At 40.3% G+C, this 21,421-nt stretch overlaps 1 protein-coding gene across 2 annotated transcripts in view; it reads right to left on the bottom strand.

The window, feature by feature from the left end:
• Positions 1-18,652, bottom strand: part of NR4A1 (nuclear receptor subfamily 4 group A member 1) — a 31,737-nt gene extending 13,085 nt beyond the window's left edge. The window contains exons 1-2 of one of the 2 annotated variants that reach the window (XM_072135198.1): positions 18,409-18,652; positions 18,077-18,131 (exon numbers count right to left, since the gene is read on the bottom strand). In XM_072135198.1, the coding sequence (XP_071991299.1) occupies positions 18,077-18,107 (31 nt within the window). In that variant the 5' untranslated portion in view covers positions 18,108-18,131; positions 18,409-18,652. The remainder of the gene's footprint in view (positions 1-18,076; positions 18,132-18,408) is intronic. The other variant, XM_072135199.1, reaches the window with a different exon arrangement.
• Positions 18,653-21,421: the final 2,769 nt, after the last annotated feature.

The following is a 21,421-nucleotide window of genomic DNA, read 5'->3' on the forward strand; positions in this document are numbered from 1 at the left end:
TCCGTAAACACTTTATTTTAGTCCGCTGTTTTTTTTTTATAACATTAAGGCGCTTTTATACCTAAAATACAAAATCAACGGTAAATAAAATCTTTCGTTGTCCTCCTCTACCACATTGATAAAACTTCTATTTAGACATTTTTAGCTACGTCTGGGAAAGCTGGGTGATGGCTTTGCTTCTATCTCCTACAATTTAAAAATTGTGACCACAACAAGGCAAGGGACTCAAAAATACTGGCTACAGCATTACGGGTGCTCCTGGGTCTTCTTCATGCAAGCAAGACATTTCTGCAGTGAAAAATGAACATTAAAGTGAACCTACCTGTCACCAGGAATGTGATTTATAGCTGGTGAGAGGTTACAATAGCCTATGCTATGGGGATTTTAAAAATGCCTTTGTCAGCATTTCGAATCATTTCATTAGTTTATAATAGTTTGATTTACATTAACTGGCTCCCTGCCAGCAGCATGTGCGAGTCCCAGGGAGGGTACAGCTGTAGCCTCCAGTGAAAGCCAGAACTAGGCAGCTTCAACGCCAGTACTTGGCAAAATTTGGCAGCACACCACTGTTTCACCACAACACCGTTAGCAGGGCAGCGGCGCCCTAACTGTAGTCACCTCCATGCATGCCTGCCTAGCCTATGTCTATTTGTTGTAACTGGTATATTTTCGGACCGTAATGGTTTCCCCAAATAAAATGTAATGTGGTCATTTTAACCCGCATTGTGCCGTTTTGAATTGTGTAACTGTTTGTATTCAACCAAGGAATTAGCAACATGTAAGAACGCACCTCTCGAAGTGTATTTATGTATCTGTAACGTCTAACAAGGATTGTCACCTCCCGTGTCACCCCTTCGTCCTCATAGATTGCAAGCTTTTGTGAGTAGGGCCCTCAGTCCAGTCCTTTCAAAAGAACATGTTATTGCTCTGTATTAGGTTTGTATGTACCCCCTGATTTGTAAAGTGCTGCACTAGATTAATACAGATTTATTATTAGCCAAGTGTATTTTTAAATGGACAAGCTGCATCGGTGTTGGATCTGTTTTCCCTGTCCGTTCTTCTTGAATGTTATCTAAGTACAAGATAGGTTCCATAGGTTTGTTCTTAAGTTGAATTCGTATGCAAGTTGAAACTGTTTATTTTATAATTGTAACTCAAGGCCAAAATTTTTTTTTGTTCCTGTGACAATTGGAGTTTCAAAATGTATTGCTGTAATGGCACCAAGGATTATCAATAAAGCTTAATTACAGACGCCTCACAGCTGATCATTGCAGCCTGGGACTAAGGCTACATTCATACAGCCGTATGCCCGCCCGCTGTGCGCTGGAGAGGAGGTGACCCCCTACCCTCCATAGAAAACAGCACAGACACAGCCGTACACATAGCCATCGCCGCCGGATAGCCATTGCCGTCTAAGGGTTTGTCCGACCTTTTACAAAATCAGGCAGGTGGGCTGGGAGGTAAGTTTTTAAAAAAGAAACCTGTACTTGCCTCCTCCATCGCTCCTGGGGTCCCGCGCTGCTGTCTGGTTGGTCTGTGCCCATTTGTTTACAGGTGCACGGATACTCCCCTGATTTCGGCTTCCAGCCAGCAAGGCGTGGACGGTCTCCTCGGCCGTTCGGAAGCCAAAGTCAGTGGAGCTTCCGTGCCCTGTAAACAAACAAGTTCACTGACCACTGACAACTCCTTTAGTTGTCGAAAACCAGGGTGACAACTTAAACGGCTACTAGAACTTAAAGAACCAATTGTGAAGGAACTGGCTGAATCCTGAAAGGACAATGAACTACATGTATGTTTTATGTATACAGAATGACCTCGTAGGCCTCTTGTTCCACTCTGTGGTTTATGGCTCATTAGTCAGCTTAGATGTGTAAAGAAAAATCCATATCACACTTACTTAATAATTATTTTCAATTCTGCAAATGGTCAAGCAGTCATGCACGAAGAGTAGTAATCATCAGAGATAACAACCACTGACGTCAGTAGGAAAACTTGACTTGGTTTAGTGAGAGATACAGAGATGTGATGTTTCTGTCTGATTTTCTATAGGAGCTTATCACTAGTTACTGGATAAAGAGATGCCCAGATTAACACTTAGGCAGATTCAGGGTCCTTTTCTGAAGGCAACCCATGAGATTCTCTGAAATGAAGTGTTATCTCAGTTTTACAGAATGACAGATTTTGCTTTATTATCTGAAAACTTTCAGCACACTGTATCTTGGTCAGCAGAAATTCTCTTTACGTTCTACATTTTTCTTTTTCAATAATTTCTGAATAAGGTGGCAGAGAAAGATAGCGCAGATGAATATAAATTCTCTATCCCGTCTGCTTGCAGTTGTGCTTATACAGCCTTGATATGAGTATTGACTCATCGGAGACAGATCAGTTGTCAGTGGTGGTCTGTCTTTAGCTGTTAAGGGAGCCATACACAAAAAAATCCTAAACCTGATTTTTTTGATGGGACCAGCTAACCTGCATAGAGGGACCTGGTATCAAATGTTCTTTATAGAATTACTTCTTTTTTGTAAGATCTTGCTTCAATATGCTTCAAAGTCATTTGAAAATAAGAAGAGTTATATTTTTCCTGTGATAACTCAAGTTTAGAGGATGCAGGAGGAGTTACTTCAGATCGTTGGTTCTGTAGTACCCAGAAACATGCTTTTGGTGCAATTTTGAAGAAATTGCCTTAGCCTGTGACATTTTTACTGCTATTCTTGTGGTTTGTGGTGTAGTTTCCTTTCTCAAACTCTAGTTATTATTTCTCAAGACTTTATGTAGAGTGGTTGGGTAGATTAAGTTTATGTTTATTTTAGGCTGCTCTGCTCACATACAAATGTGAAATAAGATGTGCACATTACTCTTCAAGAAATGTTGTCAGAAAACAAGTTTGAATTACAGCGGGGTTAGCCATTTTGCAAAAAAGGGGAGGATTTGTTTATTTCTGGGGTCCCCCAAATACATGGCTCCACTCTACCATAGCATTAAATTGTGTTGGTGTCCTCAGTACGTTAGCGTAGGGTCCCCTGATCTCCAGCGCCCTTAACAATTTCATGGGCCGAGTTATGGCTTAATCCACCTCTAAACGTACAGTTCCAATAAATTGGACAGTTAGAATTAGTACATTGGATAATTGTATAACTATCAATTTCTTGCCGTTTTTAAGATCTCTGCTTGCTGTCTTCCTATCGAAAGCTTCAATGTATACTTCCAGTGGATAGAAATCTGTCCATGGTGTGCAATGGACATAAAGGTGCACGAGCCGAGTAATCAGAACCGTGTGATAATAATGGCTTGTGTACCTGCATGTCCATCACATGTCCATGGACAGATTTCTATGCACTGGGTGTAAACACAGAGGGGCAGATTTATCAAGCTGTCTGAAAGTCAGAATATTTCACAGCTCCCCTTTAAAATATTCATGAGCACTGGTAAAATAAAAGCTGAGCTGCGATTGGTTGCCATGGGAAACTAGAAATATTCTGACTTTCAGACAGCTTGATAAATCTGCCCCAGAATCTTTCTATAAAATGACAGCAAGCAGAGATCTTGAAAACGGTGAGAAATTCATACAGAAAGTATATAGGAAAATTTCTTACACAATATCATTTATTTATTTATTTGCTGAAATGGAACAATTCATTTAAAGAAATATATATCATATACTGCACAAGCTACCGTATATACTCAAGTATAAGCAGAGTTTTTCAGCAAAAAAAATGTGCTGAAAAAACCTAAGGCTACATTCACATGATGTATGCTCGCCGTACCGTAGTATGGCAGGCATACATCGGCGCCAGGGAGAAGAACAGGGGATGAGCGCTGCTCACCCCTGTCCCCCTCCAAAGAGTAGCATAGGGCCCGCTTTGTATTCCGTCGAAAGATAGGAATGTCCTATCTTTCTACGGGCTACGGAACAGTCCAAGTGTACGGCGCCGTGAGGCCATTGAAGTATATGGAGGATGTATATACACCGTATATACGTGGGACATGGGCTGGCTGTATACTGGGGGCATTAGCTGGCAGGTTATTTACTAGGCTTATACTTGAGTCAGTAGGTCCTCCCAGTTTTGTGTTAGGGGCCTCAGCTTGTACTGGAGTCGGCTTTTACTCGAGTACTTGAATATTCCAGCAGCATGAGAATGGCGTCTGAGAGCTATATCTTGCTGAAATTGGACCAGATGTGGAATATCCACTATGGAAATTGTGCAGTAGACCCAACCTGGCCAAAGACACACACTTTTAAAGGAGTCGTGTGATAGAGATGAGTGAATCCATTTGAAGATTCATAGATTTGGTACAAATTTGCTATTTTTGAAGCACCAAAAACAAATCAGAATTTTTTCTACTTTGCTTCTTTGCTTTTTATTTTTAACAAACTTTTCATTTTCCTCTCACTTTCTTGCAGAACTATGGGGAGTTTTGTACCAATTTCCAGAACATTTGAAATAAATGTCAGAATAGATTTGGTCCAAATCTTCTTCTTTTTAAATTTAATATTTAATATATACAGATATATATGTTTAATGATTCACTCATCTGTACATTGTGTCTTTTTTCAACTTTTCTCACATTTTTTCAAAGCTGCAATATACAGATAAAATAATATTAGGCAGTTATTTGGGATGATGAGATGATAACATGCACCTTCAAATGGGAAAAAAAATCTACCGTATATTTTAAAAAATGCACATTTATATTAACAAAATGTAAACTAGTCAGTTTTATTTCCATCTCGCAAGGTATACATTTGCAGATAAAGACCCAAGCTCTGCACAGAACACATACTCCAACACGGTCACACGCTGGCAATGGAAAAGCTAGATATGGAAATCCTCCTCTGCAAAGAGAAGTGTGAACAGAAATAGGTTATGCACTTTTCCTATTGTCAAATTCTATTTTGGGAGTCCTCTCTGGGTTCAGTTAAGCAGGTCCACACACATGCGTAATTAATACAACTTTATGGCATGTTTGCGTTGGATTCTTGGAAAAAGGCCCAGGCTGCTGCTTTTCGGAATGTGATGGTGGTTATTATTATGGAATGCTTTGCCAACAACCTTCTGGGATCCTAGCCACTGCCTAAAGAACACTTTAAATTACATGCATTCATCATGCATCAATAAGTAAAAGGAAGGGAAAGTCTGAACAGATGGCATCTAGAAATTGAGAGATTATGTTTATTTCAGTGCGTTTTGTCATTTGTTTTTTTCTTGTTGTATTTAGCGGGAATATAACTTTCAACATCATGTCAAAGGCAATAATATAGTAATTTACAAAACATCTAAATATCCCAATAGGCAAAACAATCTACCGTACTGTATTGTAGATCCAAATAGACTGATTCAGGAGCCAGTTTAACTTAAGTTTCCAAAGACATCCATTGAAAACAACCGCTATCTGACTTCTAGCTATGATGAAATAATGTGTTTGATATCATATCATATAAGCGTAATATATAAAACACATGGGATATATATAACACATGGAAAATCCAAAGTCTTACAGGAAAAGGTAATGCTTCATTTGTATAACGGGCACGCTGCAGGGGAATTGAACTTTTGATAATTTACCTACAGATTATCATACAACACCAATTTTGGAGCATATACCCAAGTTCACTGTGCAGAAGTACCAAACAATAGCACATGGAGAGTTCACATTTCTTCTCACATATGCTGGCAAGCCCTTATAATGTATGCACAAGACATAATTCACCTACATATATAACTGCGGCATCCATAGTCTACCCTTTAGAAACATTAAAAATACTGGGGGTGATGTTTCATTGTTTTTATTTGGTCAATGTTTTGGAGTAGTTGTGGTACAAATGCTGTTTTGTGCCTTTAAATTGCGCCAAATACATAGGTCACTCAGACGGAGACCCCGTTTGCAGCACATTCATTATTTGCATAGGCTAGTTCTCACAATAGAAATGAATTTATGATTTGCAACTATCGGTTTAGGTTCAAGTGTTTGCGCAAATTTGACACCAGTCCCTATCCTGGTTTATGTTCTTTGACTTTTTATGCGACTGTTGCAAACAACGAGGGGCGTAACTACAGTGGTAGCAGCCATAGCAGTGTCATGGGGGCGCATGATTCGACCTGACAATAAAGAATGGAGCGTAGCATAGTATGTATATAACATATATGCTGTATATTTGTGTATATCTGTGATGTGTATATGGTGTGTGTATATACTGTATGCACTGTATGAGGGAGATTAATCCTAAGTGTCTTAGAACAGAACTGTTGCCCATAGCAACCAATCAGAGCTCACCTTTCATTTTCCCACTGCTGTTTATAAAATTAATGTTGAGCTCTGATTGGTTTATATGGGCAACTAACTAGAAAAGGGGGGATTTACCATCAAATTTCTGATATAAACCTATGTGTATATTTGATGTGTATATGCTCTTTATCTGTGTGTAAGAGAGCATAAATCTGTGTGTATAAGTGAAGAAATGTGTGTTTATGTATAAAGGTATAGAAATGTGTGTATATATTAGTGTAATATGTATATTTTTAAGCGGGAAGGGAGCCACCATTAAGAAAAGAAGTCTATGGGGCCCTGCCTGCACCCCACATAGACATTGACAGCAGATTTATCAAGGGCCCAAAGCCCTTTACTCTGGCTCCTTTTAGTGTTACGAGTCCTACAGAATGAGCCAAGAACTGCACTTGTGTCTATCACTTTTAGTGAATAAAGATGCTCTGTACATAATATAGTGCGTAGTTCAATGTTCACCTCATTGTGGCCAGGATTTGGGGGACTCAGGAACCCAGATTTTGAGATCAGAGGGGACAACTATGTCTGATATAGAGCATCTTTACAATGCGTAGCCAGCCCTCAGCATTATAAGCAGTCGGTCTATAAGAAGCAGCCAGGATGATTCACTTATTTCCACATTTGCCGTTCGTGCTGTTGAACAGTGGAAAATTGATGCACAGCACTAACAGAAACATGATGTGAGGGGGCCCCTGCTTACGACAATTTACAACTTCTGGTGTTTTCCCTGACCTCAATGATAATACAAGGAGATTCTATACATTCCTTCCATACAGTAAAACCGGAGGGATTTAATATACAGTCAGAAAGAAAACCCCTAGCAATGTGAATGGAACAAAAATCCTTCCAGACATGGATTTTTTTTTTTTCTGATTTTCATGTATGCCGCTTCTTGTGGCATTTAAAACTAATACTATTTTAGGTAATTTACCAATTACCAACTAATGTTATGAGTTCACCTTTGATTCTAACTCCCACAGTAAATATAAAATGAAATACCACTAACTAAATATATCTGCAACATATAGGATGTAAAAAAAACCCCCACAACATTGGGTTTAATATGGTGTAGGGTTTTATAAAAAAAAAAAAAAACCTTTACAACACCTAGTGCCAAGTTACTAAAGTTGTAGTGATATAAATCCTTACAATTTAGCACTTAATTAAAATCTCTCAACACAATTTTCTCCAAACTATTTTCATGTCTGTAAGCGCAGTAAGGTAATAGGGGGGGGGGGGGGGGTCATACCTTGAACCTATGTGTAGCTGGTAACAAGATTTATTTTTGCTGCCCAATTTACTACAGAACCAAGTGCTTATGTTTTATGCAGCAGCTTATAATGTTGCTAGATAAGCTAGGGCAGTGGTGGCAAACCTATGGCACGGGTGCCAGAGGTGGCACTCCGAGCCCTTTCTGTGGCCACCAGGGCCATTGCCACAGCACACCAGACAGGACTCAAAGAATCAGCAACTTGGAAACAAAGATGCTGCTTTCAGTGATATTTTAAAGTGACTTACTTGGCTACTTGGGAATGTAGGAAGAGGGAGAATATGAAGACAAGGCCTAATTATCTCCAAAGGACCTCCTGCTGGCCCCATATCTTTGTACAGAGAGACACTGGAAAGAAGCTACAGTGATTCAAATTTTCCCTCCTTTCTACTCTGTTGGTGTCCTCAGGAGGCCAGGATGATTGAGCATTGTTGAAGAGCAGGCAGCAATAAGTTACGGCTTTAATTTTCGGTTGGCACCTCGCGATAAATGAGGGTTTGAGGTTGCAGTTTGGGCACTTGGTTGCTAAAAGGTTTGCCATCACTGAGCTAGGGCATGAAGGGAACAGAAATGTTCTAATGTTACATAAAATAAGAGGTAATACCAAAGTAATGCAAAGGTTGCCGGTGGACGACTGTCATAAGGTGTCACAAGACATAAAACAATGTCATATATAACAGGGTATGACGGCAGGTAGCGAGTGACTATTACGTCAGTATGTCAATAACCAGTTCACCGAGTGGAGGAATTTCTCACAGCAACTAGTCAGGTCACAGATTTCATCTGGCAGACTACCTGAGGCGGTGTTCACACACCTGTCACCAGGTTTCCAGACGTGTTTCCTACCGAAAACTATTTGTATCTCAGGTTTTCTAGGTTTTGAAGTGAATGGCTAAAAAAACAAAATACACAATAGATAATACTGACCATACTGGCCCACATTTATCAAAAGTAGTGCAAACTGCACTATGTGCAGATTACTGGCGCATCGTCTTCATTTATCTGGTGCAACCAGCACTGTTCAGGAAGCGTGCACCAACTTTTTTGTTGTTGCAACTTTAACAGAGAGTGTGACACAATTCTGTTGAGTCACTATAAGAAATGTGGAGCAAGGTCCGAAACGCCACTGTAACGTCCCTTTAGGCGCAGAATTATGTGGCACAGGAGACACTGTGTAGCCGCAACACAAAAAATGGCACAAAATACTTCATAAGTACATGTGCAAGCAGTGTAACCCTTCGTGTATAACTGCATTCAAAGATGTACTGTCAAACACAGTCATGACTCACAACTTCAAAGTTCAGTTCCGTACTGATTATGGCGGTTAGGCACCCACAACGTGGGAAAATGTGGCAACTGACTGCTAAGCAGCCAATCAACCAGCTTGCAGCCCTCTAGCAACTACAGTCATACCCATATATAACATGGCTGTGATTGGTTAGGTGGGTGTTTAATACTATTTGCATTTCCAGTATTATACAGTAATATCTTACGGTACCTGTCTTAGTACTATTTACAACAAACTTTAACCGGTTAAAGAGCTGTATTTCTTAATTGTCAGTGTTCACTGGAACTGTTTATTGCTAAAGTGCAGTGCCAGTACTAATTACATCCATCCAGAGTAATTCTTTCACGGCAGTGTGATAGTGCTTATATCATCTATAGCCTCATATGGTACTATAGTGCAGTGACAGTACTTGTATTTCTATACCCATACCATCCAATAGAACAGTGGCAGCAGCTATATCTCATTTTTTTCTACTGAAATATTCTTTCATTCATTTGTGAAAAAAAATGTACAAAGCATAAAATTTTTAACCCCATGCCCCACCATGGCTGAGCCCTCTTCATACACACAGGGTGTTTGCTGCATAATGCAGAAAACACCACCGCTAAAATCCGCAAAGAGTTTTAATCCTTTACATGCCGTCAATAGATGTAACAGACCCATCCATCATGATCTTGATCATTGCTCCTCATGATGTCATAGGGCAGTGGTGGCGAACCTATGGCACAGGTGGCACTCAGAGCCCTCTCTGGCACCCAGGTCCTCAGCATAGAGTTCATAAGACAGGACCCATGGCCTCCCCCTGCAGTTCCAGGCCACACAGGACATTGTGCACTCAGTACTATTTTAAAGCAACACATCCTTGGCTGCCTGGGACTGCAGGAGGAGTGAGAAGATGTGGACAGAGCTGGATTATAATTTGAGCTCCTGCCATGGGCCCTGCATTGTTCCTGTACCCTGGAGGGACGCTACATTAATAATCTGAATTTCTCCTCTTTCTAGTGTATTGATGTCCTCAGGACGCCAATACAATTGAAAGCTTTGACAAAGCAGTAAGCAATAAATTATTGCCTAAATTGCCATGTTGGCACTTTAAAATAAATAAATGGTTTTTTTTGTCGTTCGGGCACTCGCTCTGTTCATCATCACTGTCATAGGGGATCGACGATCAGTTAGCATGGCAGTCTGGGGTCTTTACAAGGTCTCAGGACTTGTAAAGACTTAGCACATTGTAACAGATCATGTGAAAGATCCCCATATACTACTATACTGCAGTAAATGGTACGATCGATTAGACAACCTAGGGTTAAACTACCTTAGGTGGCTAAAAAGTAGTATATAATACCTATACCTATATAATATTTACCTAGAACTGATATAAAAATAAATTATAAAAATTATAAACATGTTGGGCATCGTTGCTTCCCAAAAGTCCTGATCTATCAATATTTTAAAATGGAAAATGGCAAAAATCCAGAGCAGCACAGGTCACATTGGATGCAGAGCCGTAGATCCTTTGGCAAGGGTCACAAGTATAAGTCCAGGTAAGAGGCAGCACTCCGTGGTACGTGGAAAAGGGTGTATCTTAATTCCATAAATGCAACGTTTCGTTGTGGTCGCACACCTTGTTCACGATTGAAAAAGGTGTGTGACCACATCGAAACGTTGCATTCATGGAATAAAGATACACCCTTTTCCACGTACCACGGAGTGCTGCCTTTTTGCCTGGACTAATATTTTAAAAGGGTTATTCCCTTCGGTTAACCCTGTTACAGAAAATAGTGCCCAAACTTAACTTAATCTCATTTCGCAAAACATGACGTCTTACTTCGAAATATAAAAAAGTTATTGGTATTAGAATATGGCAAAATGAAGATTTTTTTTTTTTGTACAAAAGATTTTTTTTAAATCTACTAAAACCTATATAAAATTTGGTATCTCCGTGATTGTACCAAACAAAAGAATAAAGGGGAGTTGTTATTTGGGGTGCACAGTGAAAGCCATAAAAACAGAAAAATGGAGCAAATGTGGTGTTTGTCAATTTCACCACTGTATGGAATATTAATTACCATCAGTGGGTAGTACAATTTGTTACACAGAAAACAGGCTTTTAAAAAAGTTATGCAAGTGGGGAGTGTAAAATGGAAAAGCAAAAAAAGGGCTGTGTGCTTAAGGGGTTAAGCCATTTTAAACTGCAAAGTCAGTTAAAAGAAACCTTGATTCCTACGTCTTCCTTGAAATCACAGCATTCTTCCATGGAGGATGGGGAGGAGTAGAATTGCTTGGAGGTATGCTGTGATTTCATGTGATCAGATACATGCATGGGGTACCATTTGCTAATGTTAGGAATGAGGCTTAAGGACCCTGGTCACATGACATTATTGCTGAATGCTGAGTAGGCATGGAGAGAAGCTGAAAATCTGAGGGAAACAATTTGTAGCTACAAGAAGGGTGTAAGTTAATAGGGTTCTATGGTAATCTGCCACTAGCTGTATTTGTGAAAAATTGTGGAGACAGGTTCAAAGCACGCAGCCCAATTGTGACATTGGAAGACACCTGTTCAGGTTTGAGAAGAAGTCGCTGCTACCTGCCCTTGAACATTATGTTACATAACACCAAAGGAAACCTGCCGCAGCCAAAGTAGGAATCCAACATTAAAACGAAGGGGCCAGAAAAGGTTTTGTTAATTATTTTAGACCTATTCTGCATTAAAGTAGCTTGAGATTAAGTTGCACAACCCCTATTTAAGATGCAGTCTATTGATAAATGGAGTCTACATTCTGCACTGACCGAGCTCAGATCTGTAGGATTTTTAAACTGTGGGTCATAACAATAGGGGAAATTGCTCAATTGCTGTGCCACAAAAGCTTTAAGACATGCCCCATAAATATACTATATATGTATATATAATATAATAGAGAGAAAGAAAGACTCTGTAATCTTGCTAACCATTTAGAACTACAGCAATTCTCCAATTATCTTGTAAAAAAAAAGAATTATGTGTATTACATGAATTCTAAACTCTTCATATCAATCTTTTTGGTTTTTATTATTTTACCTATAAATGTATTATCTCCCGACTTCCCATCACAAGATAATGTCAGTATTTTTTTCATATATATTTTGATGAAAATCAACCAAAGTATATTTGATATAAGGACAGTGACTTCACTGGGATATCAGCCTGAACTTTGCAATCCATATTAAGGGTTGAAGATGAATTGTTTTTATAGCATTGGTATTTTTCTTTGTATCAGACCAAAAATAAGTCAAGGAAGGTGAAAAAAAAATCCTTAAATGTTTGTAAAATATTGCACATTTATTTTCTTTTAACGAAAATGTCTCCTATTTTTGTTTTATAGGTTTGCCAGACATGCAAGGAACTGCCAGCATCAATATGATAATTTCCATAAAGTTCTAATATTGGTATATTGATAAACCATTGTATGCTGTGATTTTACTATAGTCATAATCAGGCTATGTGTTTTTTATGTGTGTGGTGGGTTCATTGTGAGTGAGTACATGCAGCAGTTCCGAATCTTACATACGGTTACCATGACAATGAGGCAGATGGTGGCACGTTCTCTCCGAGTACTGAAATATCTCCATAAACTGTGCCCATGCCACTGTGTTTTCTGCCTGATAAACCCCGCTTTGTTAGGAAAATAATACAAGCCATCTAGCAAACGCATTGATAGATCTGTATTATGCCACAGAGCACAGCCAGCAGTTAACAAATCAGATTGGATTTCAATGAATATGTAGATGTGATGAATTAATAATAATTCCCACCTGTACTGCACAAGTCTCTGTGTACTGTATAAATAATCTAATTCCTGGTCCTAAATCCTTTCCACCAGTCCTTTCGTCCTTGCTTATTTAACCACTTAAGGATACAGAGTTTTTTCGTACATTTTTGCTCCCAACCTTCAAATATCTATAACTTATTTTTTTTTATTAGTGAAGGGAGGCCGCTGCAGTACCGTATTTTTTGCCCTATAGGGCGCACCGGACTATAAGGCGCATTAGTCCGATGCGCCTTATATATGTAATAATTCCATATATAAGGCGCATCGGACTATAAGGCGCGGGGTCCGGGGGCGTGGCGGAGGTCCGGGGGCGGAGCGGAGACCCGAAGGGACGCGACGGGACGCGACAGGACGCGACGCCGAGACGCGACGGGGAACGCGGGGAAGGTGAGCGGGGAAGGTGAGGGGGAGGTGGAGGAGGGCAGCGGACCATACTTACATAGGTCCCCGCTACCTGAGACAGCAGATCTCCAGCGGGAACTGCAGACCACGTGGCAGAAGTTGTTCGTGCCGCGTGGTCTGCAGTTCCCGCTGGAGATCTGCTGTCTCCGGTCTCCGGTAGCGGGGACCTATGTAAGTATGGTCCGCTGCCCAGCGCCATACATAGGGCGCACCGGACTATAAGGCGCACTTTGGATTTCCAAGGAAATCCAAGGCTTTTAAGTGCGCCTTATAGTCCGTAAAATACGGTATATGGCGTTTCTTACATAGGATTCATTACAATGCGCAACTAGGACATTGCAACGCATCTCAAGAAGCCATACAGCCTGGGGTCTGACAAAGACCCGAGAGGCTGTCATGGCAACCGATTGCCGCTCTCCGATGATGTCATGGCGAGCAGCAAACTGTTTTAAATGCTGCTGGCTGCGATCAAGAGGTTAATACTCATGACTATTAGCAGTGGGTGTTTGCTGCAAAATTCAGCGAACTCCATCTCCGAATGATGGGGGCTCATCCCCTGAGCACTTATGATACAGCCTTAGTATCTCTTTACCGTACATGAATGGCACAGAGCGTTACAAGGTTAAAAGGTAAAACCTACCTATTAAGGTGATAGATTAGGATTTAGAAAGTCAGTGGGAACCTATCTTTAGTGCCAGTGTGGCGAGTATTTTACAACTGTATTATCCACCAGTCTAAATGCATTCCCCCCCAAAGGCGTGAAGGAAAATGAGGTGCCCACAGTCCACTGACAAAAGTAGTCTAGTTCCTGGAAAGAACGGAAACATTTTGCTAATGTTCACTGATTTAGCCATACATGCATGATAGAAAGGAAGACAATCGGTGGCTGCTAGATGACCTGGTGATGCTTTCATTAAAGGAAACTATAGGATCGAACTCAAAAAATCCTATACAAATTCCCCTTAACATTAGACACTGTCCTGCTGTCTATTGAGATTATAGAAGTAGCTATTACAAATAAAAACAACACTGCACATGAAGCATTAAAAATAGAGGAAACAGTTATAGGTCCAAGGTTCCACATCATATGGGTAGAATATGACATTGCTGCATGTCCTGTGCCCGGGATATGAAGTATACCAAGATAGAAGAAAAAAAAAGGAGCACTCCTCACTGTGGTTCTCAAACATAGTAATAATTTATTTATAGGTAAACAGACTTTATTTGCCAATAAATAAATTATTACTACGTTTGAGAAGTGCGGTCCGGAGTCCTGCTTCCCCCTTCCCCCCACATTTTATTGAGATTATATACTGTATTATCAGTGGGATCTTTCATTAAAACGTTAGTAGACTGCTCTCTTTCTACTATAGGATAGTGGGATACGTACAAGTTGCTCATCATTATCTAATCAGACGCATTTGTTGTGTCTCTGCATAGACTTCTATCACTGCATCCAAAACAATCTGTCTTGCAAGCAGGGTCATTAGCTCATCATGTGACGAATACACTAGTCAGACTTACCGTATATAGTTTACTGAATCTAGACATATGGTAATAGTGCATGTTAGCGGGAAGTGCCTGAATTATAGGGACTACTATAGGTCTCAATTAAAACAGCACAGCCAAAAGTTTTTAAAGGCAGTAATATTTTTTTCCCTAGTAAAACGTCAGGTCTAGTGTCCCTCTTATATAAAGATTTTACATGGGATGCAAGAAAACAAAACCAAAAATCCAGCAGAGTTGATGTACACAAAGGGGAAAATGACTGGCTGTCATGCCATATACTTGTGTTTTCCGCCAACAGGAAAAACAAAAAATGTGGGACTGTGCCCTAAACAATGCTGCTTTTACTTGTGTTTATATGGGATCCGGTTGATTTACATTTAATACTTGTGACATTAACATGCAATACAAAAGATTATTTATTTACATTTTATAGAAGTTCCTAAAAACCAACAATCAGGGTCTAATAATTTTAAAGTCGGTTTCTACTTGAAACCACTTCTGGTTTCAATGACAATGTAGTTTGGGACAGTATCCAATGTGAATATTCATTTGTATATTCGTATATGACATGAGTAGCCATAAGCACCATTCTCCATGGTTGATGTTCCATACATCCCTCATTTTCTGTGTGCTATTGCTCCATGTCTGTCAGGGAGTGCTGTGTGACTACAGGATAGTGGTTTCAGGAGACCGGCTTACTCGTACTTCTTTAAGTGAAATTAAGATCAGGTCATGGCACAAGGGAGAGAAAAAAACAATAATTCCCTATGACTGAGCATCCATCTCAGAAAAAACTGTGGATAGCATAATGACCCATAGTTTTCTATCTAGCGAAAAAATGTATCCATTTTTTACACAGACGTGCAGACTATTTTTTCTCATTTGCAGACCACAGAAATGCATAGTAAGTCAATAGGTTAAAAAAAACAAACAAAAAAAAACACACCAGGTGCCATCTCAAGTGAACTAGACCATCTTAGATGTCTTTAGCACTGGAGCGATTGGGCATAATGATGAGTGAAGTAACAGCACCCCACGGCGTTGTTAAAGGGAACCTGTCACCAGGGACCTCATTTTCACTAAAGACCGGTTGCAAAAGCCCATGACACAGTACAAAATGCCTCTCTGCTTTCTCTAAACATTTGCATTACAATATAATTGTGTGTTATAACTTAACTTGCACCCTGACAGAATCCTCTATGTAGTCCTAGGGGGTTGGGCTTTGGTTTGGATGCATTTCAAAAAACAAAATGTGACTTTCTTTTGCTGCAGACCGCTCAGCTCTCATCCCCCAACTTTGTGCTCCTGTACAGCTCCTCCTGCCTCCACTTATGTTAGCTCACCAGGCTGTGAGCTCTGTGAAGGAGCAGGAGGGAGGAGCTGTACAGGAGCACAAAGGTGGGGGCTGGGAGCTGAGGAGTGAGCAGCACAGAAAAGTCACATGTTTATTGAAATGCATCACAACCAAAACCCAACCCCTGGGACTACACAGAGGATTATGTCAGGGTGCCAGGTAAATTATAACACCCGATTATATTGTAATGCAAATGCTTAGAGAAAGCAGAAAGGCAGATTCGCAATGCAGCTGTAATTTGCCTCTATAACCTCACTTTAGTGAAAATCAGGTGACTGCTGTGTTACCAATGCCAGAACTGTTTAACTGCCACTTCTCCCATCACACTTAAATGCCGGTGGCATATCGGTGCCACCATATTAACTTGGATTATCACTATTCCCCCTTTATCGGAGGGACTGTGATCTCTTGCTAATAATTCCCAATGTCTTTCAAATGCTCCCATTGCAGAATATTGCATGAGTGATCATAACTAATAGGGTTCAAGTACCCTCGGGACCTAATAAAAGAAATTGTAAAATAGATAATAATATTTAAAGGACACCAGATTACCGGTGATAGACTGTCCTCTTATGCACCCCCCCACCGCCTGCTTAGTATTCACTCCCCTATGGTCCACTATCATCAGACAGACGGTGACATCAGCATGTGCGCAAGAACTTGCGCCTTGCGCAGCCCACAGGATGCTAGTGCAACCGCGCAAGGAGATGGAGGGCTGAATACTAAACAGGCAGGGGGCGTGCATAACCATGGAGCGGCAGAGCCATAAGGAGCTCAGGTGACACGAGCCTGAGCACTTCAAGCTAATTAACATATTTTTATAAAGTCATTTTCTCTGTAATACAGGACCTCTGGATTTCGCTGGAACCATCGACCACCGGTAATCTGGTGGTAGATGTCCTATAAAAATTCTAGACATTTATACATTTTGCTGACAAAGGCATTTTTAAATGAAAATTCCATGGTCTATTGGAACCTGTCTTTGGGTAAAAATTACCTCCCTGATGACGGGTTCCCTTTAAGACTCAGGATTTTCCAGGACCGTTACACACACAACAATTCTTAGAATGCATGAAGCCTTTTTTTTATATATTATATACTTTGTCCAAGGCATTACAGATGCAGGTTGTTATACAATGGTCTCTGCCTTCTGAGGGCTCTATGGAAGACACTGGGTACTTAATTTTACTAGAAGGTCATTAGTACCTCACTCATAAAGAGAACAATTCTGATAAGAACAGCATATGAGAGAGGGAGTGAATATGTAAGTAAGTAGTCTACCATCCCCAGCTCATTCATAACTTTTATAGTATCACAATGGCAGTCGGAAAAGTTATATACAGGCGGTCCCCTACTTAAGAACACTCGACTTACATACGACCCCTAGTTACAAACTGACCTCTGGATATTGGTAATTTATTGTACTTTAGTCCTAGGCTACAATGATCAGCTATAACAGTTATTAAATGTGTCTGTAATGAAGCTTTAGTGTTAATATTGGTTCTTATGACAACCCAATAAAAAGTTCTGGCTGGGATGACAATGATAAAATATACAGTTCCGACTTACATACAAATTCAACTTAAGAACAAACCTACAGACCCTATCTTGTATGTAACCTGGGGACTGCCTATACCACTATTTTCCCTTTTTTTTTATCCCTCATTAATATTGTACATTTGTGAAGCTGTGAATATTGACATAGATTGGCGATGATACATTATAGAGAAAATTACCATACATATATTCTAGTTAGCATGACATGTATCTATCTATATGACTGTACAATATAGTGATCAGGTAGTTATCTTATGGGTGAAAATAACATTTGGTAAAGATTTTAAACCAACAACTATTTTCCCTTTATTTTAATTGTCATATTTTGCACTGTACTTGGAGTGCTGTAATTTCTGAATATTCTCCTTTATAAATGAATGGGTTTTGCACAGATCCATGTGTCAATATAACCCCAAACACGACGATTGAACTGTCATTCTACAAAGTGTGAATTCAATGTGAAGGGCCATGGGTAGGTAAAAATAAAAGTTTGTAATATGTCATATATGTTTTGCCAAGTTTTCCAAACTAAAAAACCCACATACAAATTGACATGATTTATAGTCAGTATTTTCTCACTACATCAAAATCTTGTGCTTTACCTGTTGAATTGAAGGGACAATCCTGTTTCATTCATTCTTTCCTTATACTTTCTTTCTATACCGCAAAAAAACAAAATCGAGTTGTCCCAGGGAAATCCTCAACCCCCCCAATCTCCAGTAGATCAGTGAAGACCTCTGATTTCAGAATCCCACCCATGTCATTTCTAACAACCAGCCAAAAGAGTATAGCTTGGACAATCCCTTTAAGGCACTAGACTTTTACAAAGTTTCTTTCACTAAGAAAACAGCAACAAGATAATTATACAAACATAAGGCCAGGAATAGAAATAATCCTTAGCATCCATGGCTGGTACAGCAGCCTCTGTACTTACACACTGAGAACTCGCTGTGTCTCTCTGTTATCAGGTTACAGGAGCCGGACACATCCACCTGCTGCTGTTGGTGGGGGGAGAGAAGCGGGGATCCCTGGGTGACTTACAGGCCTCTCCCCCTCTCCTGTGCGGTGGGAGCTCCTGCTCTGGTGCAGCCGGCTGCCCATTGCCCAGGCAGGGAAATCTGATGCCCCTTTGTGTGTGAGCAGCGCATAGCCTTGCTCGCATTCTCTCTGCCAGGTTCTTCCTTCTCCTGGCCGGGGGAGGAGGGCCGGTGACGTCAGCGCGGTGCTCCATTGACGTCAGTGGAATCCCTGTATCTGCATCAATGAGCTAAATATAGCGCGCAGAAGAAAAGACCAAAATAACTCTCATGCCTTTTGTGTCACAAGCTCCAGCAGATCTTCCACAGACAACAATGGGGGCAGCTTGTATTTTTAGGCTCCACATGCACCAGGGAGAGCTAATTACAGACACTTAATGCGAGCCAAGTTCTTATCTTCCCAAATAGACGACTCAAGACGTCAGCTGAGATCATGCAGAATCTCCGGTGATTTGACGTGCTCCCAGTTGTGGAGACAGGCACATTGTGGTCACAAGGATTAGGTTAGAAAGGCGACAGTAGGAGGAGAATGCACTGCACACATGCCGAGTACACATCAACTACTAGGGCTAGAAACTGTGGGGCATCCACATGAAGAGCCACCATAAACCTCCTGTAGTCATAATAGAAGATATAATACACACAATACAAAGCAGCTGCTGCAGAACTTCTTTCTTAAGGGATGAGTGTGCGTGAATTACAGTTTAGGGACCTAGAGGTACTTTAGTAGGACAAATCTAAGTGACAGATTCCTTTAGGTATTCACTATTCACAAAGTTGTACTGTTATTATTTCTATGCTCTTTAGGCCCCTTTCACAGAAATGTATTAAAACATGTGCTGCCCATACCGTACAGTTTTCAGACGGGTAGCACATTCTCTACAATGGGTTATCCATTAACATACAGCCCACCGTACTGTGAGCGAGACTATTTGCTCCAGTATTTCTATTCAATATGGCCCCTAACAGTGTATGGAAACGTTTAAAATATACTATATGCTGCCAAATATACGTGTATAATCCAGGGATTTTGGGGTTATTTTTAGTAACATCATTTGCCACCATATATAATATGGATACCTGCCCTGGACGTGAAGGATACACTGTATTTCAGGGGGTTGTCAGCCAGGCAGCATAATGCAACGGCAGCATGCCCCCCCCCCCCTCCCCAGGCAATGGACAGTATTGTCCCCCAGCCAACGCTGATTGTAAGTAATTACTAGTATGTCTTATAATTGTGTATGTCTATAGTGAATGTATGTAACTGAGAACCTGAAGTAAGCAAGTAATCTACAAGCAAAGGAAATGTAGTCGGCTGTCACAGACTGTGTAACATGTATATACCGTAACTGTATGTACTTGTATCTGTATCCTTTTTGTCTCTAACTATATGCCTGAGAACTGTGTACAAAAGAATTTCAATAAAGTTATATTGTATCGTATATTGATCCATGGCCGCCTTCTTTCTAAAGTCAACCTGAAAGGCTACTGGGGCGATTCCAAGAGCTCTCCGTACTGCAGATTCACAGGATGTATGGAACACTTCCCCCTTGTACTGTGTGCTGCAGACCGAATACATCATGCAGATGGAGGAGGAAGTGCTGCGGGAGACAGTGTAACAGCCTGAACATCTATTTATTTTTTAAACATAAATCAAAAGTTTCCTGATAGAAATCATACAAATAACAATACATCGGGTAAATATCTATATTTTTATACAGTTCGCTAGGGCTATATTTTAGTTTACCTGTTCATCTGTCCATATTTGGAGGTTTGTGAAATCTTTGCTTTGCTGGATCCGGAAACTTGTTTTTAGATTGAACTTCTTTTGTGACCTCTTTTTGCACAGTAAAAGTTAAGCTAACATAGGGACCCCGGATTATTTTCTGTGACGCACTGCAAACATAAACTTTCCTCTGTGTTGTGTGCCAGTCTTCGTAAACACGCTGCAAGTTCCAGCGGTTTTACTGTTTACATAGTACAGTATGACTCACTTCTCAAGGTTCTGTGCACAGCTTAGGGAATTCTGAGCATATTTATTTCAAGGATTCAGCTGCTTGGTGAAAGTGATTTGTCCTGGTGAGTATTTTACCAGTCTAAGAGAGTAATAAGGCTTCAGTTGAGGAGCTTCCATGGCAAAATAGTTAAAAATATCAAGTCCCCAATAGGTGTCATAAAAGATGCCAGTGGGCTCCAAAATACCTCATTGTCTAAAATGGGATCTGTTGGGCATTCATTAGAATTTCTGTTATTTGGTCAGTTCTTTGTAGATTTAGTCCAAACCCTTAGGGAGGTGGCACGCGTGGCGTTTTGAAACAGTTTTTAGTCACATGTTTTCAGTCCGTTAAAAAAACGCGTGCGATGTTTTGAAAACGAATCCATTTTTGTCTGGTTTTCACAATTATCTAAAAATGGACAAAAACAGATGTGTTTTTGAAAACGCATGCGTTTTTTTAACGGACTGAAAATGCATGACTAAAAACGTGTTCAAAATGCAACGTGTGCCACCACCCTTATAGTGACCCTATTGAATACTTAAAGTGAACTGGACACCAGGAATGTGATTTTTAGCTGGTGTCAGGTTCCATCAGCCTATGCTAGGCTGATTTTAAAAATTCTGAATTATTTCATTTTTCGTCAGCAAACTACTGCATGACCATGGTGTTTTCAGAGGTTTTTTAAACTCCCCCAGCTTCTCGCCAGAGACTCCTGACGTCCTGCAAAAAACAATATGCCCAGCAAAAGTAAAATTGATTACCAGGAAGAAAACAAGAAGGGGGGGCTGTGTTATCATGTGTTCCCCACGGCAATTTGCCTATGGGGGACTTGACAGAAATCAGAGAAAAACAGAAAACTTTAAACACCTATTGCTTCCAATTGTTATTCTTTGTCATCAATTTTCAGGTTTTT

The sequence above is a fragment of the Engystomops pustulosus genome, chromosome 2 (assembly GCF_040894005.1).
Source record: "Engystomops pustulosus chromosome 2, aEngPut4.maternal, whole genome shotgun sequence".
Classification (NCBI taxonomy): Eukaryota; Metazoa; Chordata; class Amphibia; order Anura; family Leptodactylidae; genus Engystomops; species Engystomops pustulosus.